A 12,213-nucleotide genomic window follows, 5' to 3' on the forward strand; every position below is an offset into this window, starting at 1 on the left:
GATTCGCTCGGAAATGAATCCATAGAAATAGGTCCTCGTCGGAGATCTGGTTATTTTGGAAATAAGCGGAGAAATTCATGATTGGTACATGTTCACTGATCCGCAAACAAGACTTAGCAAAGACACGCACGTTTGCTAGGTCACCTGCATAGAGGTAAATATCTTTAATGTTCAGACCTCATCATCCCTGGCCCTGCAGCAGCTCTTCAGACCCTGTCCATCTCTCCCCGTGCTGCTAGAGGAGTCCCCCCATAGCCAGGATCAATTCAGATCGTGCTTGAGCAAATTAATCTAATTATCTGACTGGCAGGATGTAAGAACTAGAAAGGAGACTCTCTCAGTGGAGCAGACCAGGACCACTGAATGCTAGAAAAAAAATCTCCAAAGTACAGAAAAGAGGCACTTTCCCACTCACCGTACCTGGAAGATGACAAAGGAGTCAGAACCTCGTGTTGTTGAAATGTTATGTCAAAGTGCCATCTCTTCTTAAAACCTTTCCTGACGCACATCAGACCCACATCGCTCCAATCCCAAAAATACAAGAGGATGGAAGAGCAGGGGAATTCCTATTTCTAGGTGTATCTAGAATAAGAGAAAATAAGTTTTCCCTCCTGCTGTGACAGAATTAATAATAAACCATAAAGGATCAGAGATTTAACCATTAAATATCATGACAATGGACGTGCAGCATACGGTACAATAACTAACCCTGACAATGCCCTGTGCTATGTAAGCTGGTGCAAGCAGGTCACTGCCTCTAAGGAGGCTACTTTGGAGGTTAACATCAGGCACAGCCCGGGCATATGGAAGTAACAGAGTAAGAAAAGGACAGTGGGAGAAAGCAAGTGCATTTGCCTTACTAGAGAATATGATTAATAAGTTCTTTGATGGTAAGACTGCACAAAACTCTGAACCTATAGAGCTTCTACCCTCAGTGTGTTTAAATCGGGTAGTGTTTGATGCTGGAAGATGGGCAAGGGCAGGTCACCAACACGCTTGCTGAGCTGTGATCCCGATTACAGGTTCTGGTTCTCTTTTTTGGCCGCCACTGTGAAGGTGGTGGTTAGAGCAGCTTTAGAGCAGACTAGGTTCAGAGCAGTTACTGGGCCATGACTCTGGAGAATGAGGTGTCTTCTGCAGTGACGTAGCCTTTTCTTTAATGTCGTGGTGCCTTCTGTATGCATGTGGGGAGAAAGGTGATGTGGCACCCTGAGAGGTCCACAGCCTGTAACCAGCACAGCAGCGAGGGGGGCAGGGGGCTTCGGGAAAGCACCTGGCCACAGAGCTGTGCCTTTACCTGTTCGGAGGATGAAACGATGGGGACAGGAGGGCAAGCACAGAGAGGCACATCGTTAGGCTATCTAACCAAGCCTAATGGGAAATGTCCCACGGGGAGTGTTCAGCAATGCCCATCTGTCCAACAAAAGCGCCTACCTGGGAGCATCGCTGATCTACAGCCTGAGAAATGCTCTGCCTTCATATAGGTTTGTGTGTGTATGATGTGTGATTTTTACTCATGAGATAAGATTAAGACTCTGAGATTCCCTTTGTTTTGATTTTTATCTACGAGGTAGCTTAAGTTGAATGAGCTAGTAGAGCTTTTGTCGCTATTGACCTAAGTAAAGCATCAAAATAGCAAGAAATCCATGTGTCCCTCCACTCCTATTCAAGGTTTTCAGATCAGCTGTTTTGGACCCATTTCTGTGCATCAATTTTTGAAGTACAGCAACAGAGTATGTGATTTCATCATGGTACCTTCATTACTTGGGTGCTGAGAGTACTCAGCTTCTCAGCAGCTCCACAACACATGCAGGCGATGACAGAATCTCGCTGAGATCTCAGGCTTTACCACCTAAAACAGTTTCATAACATTCCTTATAGATGCTTTCAGCTGAAAAGCGTATCGGCATTGTGTAGCGCAGAGAAAGAAGAAGAAAATCTCAATATTTTCATTATGGAATTAGTAAAATTGTGATTGACTGAAAAATGAATCTGTAAGATCAGGAGCTGATAATGTGGGGACTTGAATCCTCCTCGATGATCTGAACATTCTATTAAATGTTTTTGCTATGAAATCTTCAGCTTTGATTAGTTTGAACTCAGCTCACCTCTGTAAGTATTTTTTCTCTTACTCTCTATTCATCTCAACCACAAAAAGTATTGTTCTCACTGCTATCGCGCAATGATTTATCTCTACACATAAAAATAGTTTCTTACTATTTTAATCAGCCATTTTTCTTTATTACTGATTGTTTGGGTGGTTTATTGGAAGCTTAAAATATTTTATATAAATCACTTCCAGAGAGTGCTGTTCAGTGATATCTCATAAAAGCTGCTAGCATCAGCACAGTACCAAAAGTTAATTTGCACGAGGTTAACCCGACGAGCTCTGGGACTGGTACATTCTGTTTAATCATAAATGAGATAGAGTTATTAATTTTATGTAGTTTTCATTTTCACATTAACGTTCTCTTTTGCAAAGCGTAATCGCCTTCCTGCTGTTTGTAATATGGCAGTCCTTTTAGTTAGGGCAGTCCTCTACAGAGGAAGACATAGTGCCTTCCCAACGAGTTTACACTTACGACACAGACAAGGAAGGCAGAAAAAGGGGACACTACAGAGTGGCGTGATTTGCCCAAGGTCACACCACAAACCACCACCAAAGGGAGAAGCAGAATCCAAATCACCTGAACCTCATTCCAGTGGTGTATCTAATGACCGTGCTGCCTCTTAATATGTTGCTGTTCTTATTGTTCTTTCTTTATAGTTCGGGATCGGGTACGATCAAAAATGGAGAGAGATATTTTGGCAGAAGTGAATCATCCTTTCATAGTCAAGCTTCATTATGGTAACTATAATAAAATATAATTCACGTTTGTTCTTAAATTTGTTGGGGAATTGTAATTAGATGTGTTATAATTTCGTATAGATACCCCCTGCCTACTTATGACTCTAACAAAGTCGTAGAGACTCCCTGTGTGAAATTCTTCATTTACGCTAAAGGAGAATTTCAGTATATAAGTAGGTTTTAGCCATTCCTCCTTGAAAACAGGTCTGTCCTAAGGTCTGATGTGATACCTAGTGCTGGTGGGGTAACTGGTGAGTATACATCTGCCAACCCCCTCACCTGCTGTCAGGTATCATTTAGAAAACCAGAGAATCTAAATAAAACCTGTTTTTAATAATCAGCACCAGTCCAAATTTGTATATGTGTGTATATGAATGTGGTGGCTTGCTGGAGTTGCCTTCCTCTGCCTCACCAGCTCCCTGAGGAGCCCCATCATTACTGCAAAGGGTCTTCTGAGGACATTTTGGGTAGTGCCGGCTCTCCTCTCACAAACTCGGGAGCTTCTCTTTATGCCTAGCCCTCAGTGAGTCCTGGTACCTTGTGCAGTGGAAAGCAATATTAATTCATAGGTGCTTAGCACAGAAAGGAATATATTAGTAATGCGATTTTGTCTCTCAACTGATACCATTTTTTCAGATAGTCTAAGCTCAATTGCTTAGTTCTATACAGAAATTAATTTTTTCTCTTCTCAAAGTGCTGAAATGACAGGGAAGCTAATGGCATGAATGGTGCACTGCTAGTCAATAAGATTCATTCTTTGGAGACATTATCTTGATTCAGACTTCCAACATCTCCATCCTTTTCTAATGCAGCATTTCAAACAGAGGGAAAGTTGTATCTAATACTAGATTTCCTGCGGGGAGGGGACCTATTCACAAGACTCTCCAAAGAGGTAAGCTGATAGATTTTTTAATTTAGAAATGAAAGACTGTCGTGTATTTCCAGAACTCAGATTAAGTTGGTGGGAATGAAAAATGGCCTTGGGAATACTCCTGATATATATATATATATGTAATAGAGCTGTGTTATCTTGGATCTTTAAGTGTGTTCTTGGTAATTGTATATGAATTATGCTATAGGTAATGCAGCGGATAGTATGTAAGCATCACTGTCAGAGAAAACTGTACCACTACTAAGCCCTTCCCATATCAAAATAGCCCCGGACTCACTGCTTGCAAAATATACCTTGGACATGGTAAGAAACAATCTGAGAAACCAATCCCCAATACAATTTGCCCTGGGCACAGGCACAGAACCGCTGGAAAAACACAACCCCTGCCAGCAGAAAAACCAAGCAAGGAAGGAGCCGTCTCCTGCGGCAGCTGCCGGGAGCAGGTCAGAGACCACGCTCCCCTCCTGGACTTGGAGATTGGGTGCCCCAGCCCACTCCTCCACTCCCCCATCCATCACCTCCCTGGGCTCCCGTCCCTTCCCCGTCCTCCATAGCTCCTGCCCCTGGAGAGATGCTGCTGCTGGAGAAAAAGGCAGTCAGGAAATGGTCCAAACTTGAGTCTCGCTAAATACCTGTAGAGAGAGGCAGCGGTAGGTTTTTTAGGTTCATTTAGCACTTACCTGCATCTCCAAATGGCTCTTTGAGCCAGCTGTCCACGGTGCTTGAAGCAGTGCGTCCTCCTGCACGTAGCCTCGGAGAGGGACCTGCAGGCAGTGCGGGTGAAAGCAGTACTTTTACTCAAAAGTTTCCTAGCTTTTTTTTTTTTTCCCCCATACAATTCCTGGTTTGGTGACATGCTGCAGGTTGCTGTGCGCCCCACAGCTTGGGACCCCAAGTATTCGCTTTCAAGGCTTGTTTGCTAATGCAGGAAGACATTAACAACAGGTTAATTATACTGCTGAGTAATGATACTCATAGAAGTACTCATCACGTGGTAGTGGTTATTTTTAATATGAGGAAAAACAGTAAAGAAAAATATCCTTCTGCTGTTGTCATGAAATCAGGCTTTGTTAGCGAGGCAGTGTGCTTTCTTGGCGCGGGCCTCTCCACTTTCATGGAAGAAGAGAGAAAAAGTGATTCTTCCCTACAGAGGACGGTTACCTGTTCTGCACAATCGGGGAACTCGAAAGTGAAAGTGAAAGAGAACAGCTCAGATTTTGTACTCCTCTAAAACTTCACATTTTCCCCAAAGCTTTTCCATGCAATGAACTGACTTCCCTCCTTTATGCGATCAAGAATGAGTCCTCTTAACTTGACAGTCCTATTATGTACTTCTTTTTTCAGTGTTTGCAGCTCATCTTGTCCACTTACGCTTTGCAGCTGTTTAGTGGCAAGGTATCACAAGGGAAGAAGTTATGGGAAAACTTGTGCCGCTTGCAATTTGTTAATTATGGACTTGGTCAAACAATATTGCTTTCAGTGGGCTTCCAGTCAGATCCCATATACTGCAGCATGCGTGCATGCAAAGCTTGTCTCTCTCTTGCTCTTTCTGAGACATCTGACTTTAACTAGGTGTATCTGCATAGATTACATTTTCCCTGGTTCTATTGATTTCATCTCTTGCCTACATTATTTACTTTAAACCATATAAATAATGTAAATTTATTTTGATATTTAATGTAGTTTTTCTGTTCAGACCAATTACATTTTTAGCCAGAGTTTTTGCTTGTGTATCCTTTTTCTTTCTAGCCTTTCAGTGATATTCTTAATTAAATTATGTGACATCTGTTCTCTGAATCGTCTCTTTTTGCTCTCAGCCTTTTGCAGCTTCTCTGAGCGCTAAAGTTTTGTGGCTGCCCCTTTCCAAAAGCAGAGACTTCATTTTAAAAACAAGCTCAGCAACTTCTACTGTAGATATTTATGTATGACATGTAATTTGTATTGAGCTGACTCATTTTACTTCTGTCATGCATAGTATTCACACTTGTGTATCCAATAAATCAGCTTTTCTTTCTGCATTATTATCGCTGTACATACTGAAATTTAATTAAAGAGAACTTAATAACCTCTGGGTATAATGAAAGTTGAACCAAAGGGGTTTCTTGCTATCTGAGTTTTTCTGAGCTTTCTGGTTTTTCAATTACAGAAGTTTTTTCCCACCTGAAAAAGAGCTTTCAGTGCTAGCAATATCCATATCAGCTATAGAAAGGAAGCAACTGCCCTCAGTTTACACCTCATCAGGCCCTGGATGTTAGACAACACATCACTGCTTAGGGCATCTGCACTGAGATTCCTTGAACCCTCAATGCAAAGGGTTTTAAATTCGTCTCCGAGTCTCTTCATGCTGTGTATTCTGCCCAGATTTGGAAGCATTTTGCTTCCCGAAAGAGGTTACCCCATGTTATTTCATGGGAATTTGGCGACCAAATGCCTAGATTTTAGCAAATGAAGAGATATGAAAGCAATAAGGGCTGCACTGAACGTATTGAATTTTGCCATTCGTTTCCAAAGGCTAAGGAGTTAGTTGGAACATTATTCATATTATTTCAACATGATGTCATCTAAACATATCAAACAGACAAATGAGAGCAGCATGCTTTAAGGAACAGAAGTACTCGACAGATCAAGTTTTGTTTTATAAGGAGAATCTGGTAAGAATTGTTAATGTGAGCTCAGACAAGTTATGGAAAACTGAACCTGATACGATGGTCCTTCCAGCATTCCTGAGTTAGACAATTCCTTCCCCATGTTTGTTTAATGCAAGCCAGCCCACCGCTGTCCAGTAAATAGACGTGTTCTTCTCTTCCTTCCCTCTAGGTGATGTTTACAGAAGAGGACGTCAAGTTCTACTTAGCTGAGCTGGCCTTGGCATTGGACCACCTCCATGGTCTTGGAATTATTTACAGGGATCTAAAACCAGAAAAGTAAGTTAATGAGAAAGAGCGAACCAAAGCGTAAATACGTGAGCTTTAAGGTGGTTTCTGCTCCTTGTCACACTAGTAAGTCAAAAGGTGCCAGAGGCTCTGCCTGCCTTCTTGTGTGCGAGACTACACACGAGCCCCTCGCCGCCAGCAGTAGGGTCTTCCTATCGTACCGTCTTAGCATGAGGCCAAATATTTTGACTATGCTCCAGTGTGATGGGGCCTCGATGTGCCTGGCCTTTGGTTTAGTGAACGATCTCAGCGCGGGATTCTGATCTCTGTGCCTTTGACTTCCGCAGCACTGTTCTCCATTTGCAGCATTTAATCTGGCCTTCCCCTTGATGTGGTATAAACTGCTTGAAGCAACTCCACTTCCAGCTCGTACAAATTATGTTGTGGCACCGTTCAGTTTTATTGTAGGCATTGCTTAAAATAAATGAGCGTCTCTGAAAACTCATGTATATACTAGCTCACGAGAGACATGATAATGAGGATTTTAAAAACACTTTTATTAACAATCCAAAATGTTTTCCCAAGTATTATTCTCACTTATATTTGCAGCTGTTTTCTATTCCTAATGTGGTGTTATGGAGGGTTTTCCTTTCTCTTTTTTCTTTGCAGTACATCAGCAGACTGAATGACACCCTCAGTGCTATCACTGGGAGTGATGTGATACTGTTTTTATTCTGTGACACTCGTCTGGTCCTTTCCCTGCATCTTCTGTGCTGGCTCCAATAAAACAGGCTGCAACCTTTCAAACTTACCAGCCTTTTGAATGTAATGGTCACCGTCATTTAAAAAAGTTGACCGCTGAAGGAAGTCTGTTTGGCTGTTGCTTACACTTCCAAAGTATAACAACAAAGCAGCCTTTTCCTTTTGAGACATGAAATTCAAAAATATGCAGCTTTTTCTTTAAAATGAAATGTTGTTGCTTTCATACTCATGGACAAAATAAGAGACCAAAAGTGATGGAATAGGAACTTTGTAGGTGAGAATGTGAAGGGGAGGAGGGTATTTATCTACAGTACAGTACTACGGGATTTAAACTTTAAATTCAATTTTATGTTTTGGTTACAAAAACAATAGTAGCAGTACCGTATGAATTCATACAGATGTACGTAACGAAAGCTCTCAGTCCTTTGGTCTAGACACACTTTTGCAGGTGAATGAAATTTCCAGTCATTTGGTTTACGCAACCAAAACTGAAAACCAGAGTCTTTGGTAAATACAGGAAGTTATCCTCCAAATTAGACAGCTGGAGGGAGAAAGGTACCAGTTTGTCACCAACATGAAGTGCAGGTAGGCAGCGATCGCACCGTAGCTGCCATCGCCACGTGCTGTTGCATCGTCTGCCAGCAGCTCTTCAGTTTCAACTTCTTTCTGAATTGCTGTTTTATTCATTCAGCATCAACAAACCTCTACATAATAGAATAACTCTAGTTATAGATTTTCAGTTCTAAACTTTGTTTCTAGTGAGCATTAGTATGAATCACGCACTACTTTTCTTTCTGGGGTTCAATGAAACTGTTTTCAAGCTAAGGCATGACATATGAAGCTGCTATTAGAAGGTATCCAAATACGAGCCTGTATACTCAAATAGAAGTCACAGTGCTGTTACGTTTGTAGGCACATGCCATAATTTTTTGCTTTAGGAGAAGTTGGAAACCAAGAAGAAAATTAAGTGCATGTCAAAACTATTCACTGTATTTGAGATAGAGAACTCGATTTTTCAGAGTTCTCGGCATGAAGTGTCGCTTTGCGTTTCAAAGCACATCTCTCTCTGACTTCAGCTGCAAGTGAGAGCAGTTAAAACTTCTGCAGACCAAACTGCAGTGCCTCAAGCCAGGGACCAGTGAATTGAGAAATTAAAGCTCACCTAGGAAAGGAAAGTGTCACTGATTTGCCATTCTCACACAGAAGCATGTCGAAAAGGCACAGATGGAATCCAGTTCTCTGTGCGTTTTTGACTGAGCTGAGACCAGCCAGCCATCCCCATCGCTGTACTGCCCTGCTAAAATCCCCGAATATTACCTGTTCTACCAACTGAGGCAAGATTTCTCTGGAAGAAAACAGAAAGCATCATCATGTAACTAAAGACCTTTATACACTGAGATTACTGTCTCAAGTTAAGGTGGCAGCCCTCATTCTTTTATTTTCCTAACTTTTGAATATGTGATTTGTGGTCTTTGATGTACAGTTTAATAGATACCAGTGATGCAGTTGGATCTAGATACAATTGTCACAGTATTAAATTAGTTTACAGGAATTTAACTGTTCTTGTACAGGAAAAGGAATGACCCAGACTGGTGTAACTCAAGTTCATACCTGGGGATGTATCAAGGCATATGTTTGATTGAAAACCATATTCTTTAAAAATAGCTTTATAAGTGCAAAACCTATATGTATTCATGTCTAGGACAGCAGAGCGTGGTAGCCTGTGATTTCACTGGAACTTTAGATTTAGAGTGAAAAAACAGGTACAGCAGAAAAAAAATATTTGTTCTAAGGAGAAAAAAGTGCTATATTTTTAAGATACATCTGGGAAAGGATAGCTTTCTAAATAAGAAGATAAAAGAACATTAGGACCATCCCAGGATGTTCTCATCCTCCCCTTGCCTCTGGGCAGGGTCAAATATATCAAGGCCATTACAGGTGTGTTGCTAACCTAGTTTTAAAATAGCTGGTGGAGACTCCATGGTCTCCATAGGAGGCTTCTTGGCAGTGCTCTACCAGTTGTACATCTAGAAAGTTGCTCCTAGTAGCCAATTTGAAAATTTTTTTCTGTAGTTGCAGGCCATTTCTCCTTGGCCTGTCCTCCTAGACTGCCCGACCTGCTCGTTCTGCTCCCAGCAGCAGTCTTGAGGGGGTTGTGAGCACATCCTTGTCCTTGGACCCTCTTCTGCCCCATAAATAATCCAGCTACCAAACTCTTCTTCACCAACTTCATCAAAGTCAGCCTTTCTAGGTGTTCAGTCATCCTCATTCCTCCCCTTTGGTTTCTCTTGATCCACATCTCCTTTGAAGTGCAACATGTAGAATTACACCCACGTGTTCAGGAGAAGCAGTACCAGTCTGATTAGAGCACAAAGTTTACTCTATCAGATTTGCAGAACTGGAGATATATTAATTAGTTTGTAGTAATTTCCCAATTCTCCCACTCCCCCTTTGTTAAAGACAGGCACTGCAATTGACCTTCTTTCACTGTTCAGTATTTTTACTGTCCTCCAGAAGCTCCCAAAAATAACTCCTAGTAGGTTTGAGATTGCTTCAGTTAAGTGTCCTAAAATGACATTTGTCGGAATTGTTTATGTCAAAGAAGACTAGTTAGAAAATAGCACTGTTCAGACCACTTGAAAGAACCCTCAGTACATTAAAATTTAAGGTTCAACATTTTTTTAAGATTCCCTGAGCAAAAATCCATATTAACAATTCAAAGCTATGAATCAATTTTAAGTGCAACCAGAACATATACTCTGGGAGTTGTTATAAAGTTAGCTCTACTTACTTCAAAAAGGCAAGCAATTGAATTTTCTGGTTAAAGTCTTGTTTAGCAGATGCTTCCCTTAAATTGTTGCAGCCGAATTCTTCTCCTTGAGTTGTCCTGGTGGTTTCAGTGGCGTCCCTTGTGGAACAACGTACTGTTCAGTCGCACTGAAACCCACGCAGTTACTTACGTGGTGAGGCATGTTTCTGTTTAAGAACTGTGGGGTTAAGCTATTAAATATGGTAAATATACAGAAATAGAAAAACGGAAACTTATTATAAAGTAGTATATGATGCGTCTGTTATTTCCTATGCTGTGGTTTAAGGGTATGAGTGACTTAGAAGTAACTCTACCTTCTGAAAATGCACAGACTTTTTTTATTTATCTTTACCTTTTCTGTCTCCAGGTCCCCAGGCACACCTTGATACAGTTCTGTAGAGCAGGGGCTCTGGTTAATGTGGAGCGGTTTACGTTGTAATGCCCTCAGCTGTCTGAACAAGGGACAGCTCATATAACCGCTCATATAACAACTCCTGAGTTGTTGAACTATATTTTAAAAAAACCAAACCACCGCTGCTTAATGTGGCATGTTGCAAACCATGGCAGTTCATTCATGAACGTAGCTGCTCTGCATAGAGAGGGAAGATCTGAGAATCAGTAAAGGACAAAGACTTCTGGTGGAAAATAACCATCATCTTCCATCGAAGTAAGCAGTCCCATTTTGGGACTTCATGGTGTCAATGAAGCTACAGCAGAGATGAGTTTGGCATAAGACCGTTCAGCATGGTGAGATAGTATGGGGTCATGCAAACACTGAAATGTCACAAAATGTGAACAGTTTGTAGGAATCTTTGTCTCTTTGGAAAATAGTTGAATACTTCACTCTAACCTGTACTTTCATAACAAAACCTGCAATCAAGTTAAACACTCTTGATGAAGTTTCAGGTTTTCTTTCCAACCTGAAAATTTGGCTACAATTTCTGAAAAACATAAAGTGTCAGTTGAATTTTCTGCAAAACTGAGCTGACTTGGAAAGAAACTTAAATGATGCAAAAAAAACCCCAGCGTTCCAGCTTTAATAGATTTGGCAGAACTTCACGGTGACTTGGGTATGTTGGAGTTCAAAGTGATGTTCAAGCCTAAGAGACATGACTCAAAACTAAAAAGAGAGAGAGAGAGAAACGGGAGAGAATTGCTGTGGCCTTGATTTAAGACATGATATAAAATAATGTAAACAACCAATAATGAAGGCTTCTTATCCCTGTGCTAAAGTTGCGGCAAAAAACTACTATGGAGTTTGCAGTCCTAGGTCTACTGTGAGCTCCTCCTGTAACTTGGAGCGTGTCATTCCCCTGCTACTAACTGAGCTGCCCGGCCTCTAACATGGAGATTTTCAGCCTTTATTTTCTCAAGGCATGCTTTTAAACTGAGGTCAGTGAAAGCAGTTTGAATGTTTGTGGGATGATCCTGAGGCTAAAATGTTGTTATTGTTTTGAAATAAAGAACAGGTCGACAATAACAGTATCGTGTAAACCTTAAACCGAACAGATAAAATGGAAAAATCTTGTAGTGAAAGGTTATCACTCAGTGGGATTATAACCTAGTTTAACATTTAAAAGTAGCCTACTTCTTATGGTTTTTATAATTTCAAAACATTAATTTAGAGGAAAGATTTCTCTCAAGCCTGAATCACATTAACAACTTCTGGTTCCTTTTTCCCTTCTGCAAAATAATACTAGCTTATTTCAGATCAGCTGATCCTGCTAGCCATAGCTAAAGTAATCGTGATTGTCACAATAGAATTTTTACTGTGGACAGTGTGGGATAAAAAGGAACTGTAAAGTGATAAAGATAAAAAGAGAAGAGAGAAAGTATGATCAGATAATGTTTGCTTCTGCAGCCAAGGGAAAACTATTTGTCTGCTGTAATTTGGATGCTTAGAAGCAGGTACCTTGTTCTTTGCTGCTTAATCTCACTCTAAGCAATTCAGTGCATCAATCATCTTTTTTTCTCACTGTTGGCATACGTTCCATACCGTAGGGTATGGTATGGAATATCCCTTTGGGTA

The 12,213-nt window shown here is 41.0% G+C and overlaps 1 protein-coding gene across 1 annotated transcript in view; it reads left to right on the plus strand.

The window, feature by feature from the left end:
• LOC104157268 (ribosomal protein S6 kinase alpha-2-like) overlaps positions 1 to 12,213 on the plus strand; it is a gene marked incomplete at both ends in the record, with an annotated part of 80,537 nt that overhangs the window by 33,772 nt on the left and 34,552 nt on the right. The window contains 3 exons of the mRNA XM_009694550.1: positions 2,768 to 2,848; positions 3,661 to 3,740; positions 6,558 to 6,664. Coding sequence (XP_009692852.1) covers positions 2,768 to 2,848; positions 3,661 to 3,740; positions 6,558 to 6,664 — 268 coding nt within the window. The remainder of the gene's footprint in view (positions 1 to 2,767; positions 2,849 to 3,660; positions 3,741 to 6,557; positions 6,665 to 12,213) is intronic.

Source organism: Cariama cristata, unplaced genomic scaffold (assembly GCF_000690535.1).
Source record: "Cariama cristata isolate BGI_N322 unplaced genomic scaffold, ASM69053v1 scaffold5802, whole genome shotgun sequence".
NCBI lineage: Eukaryota > Metazoa > Chordata > Aves > Cariamiformes > Cariamidae > Cariama > Cariama cristata.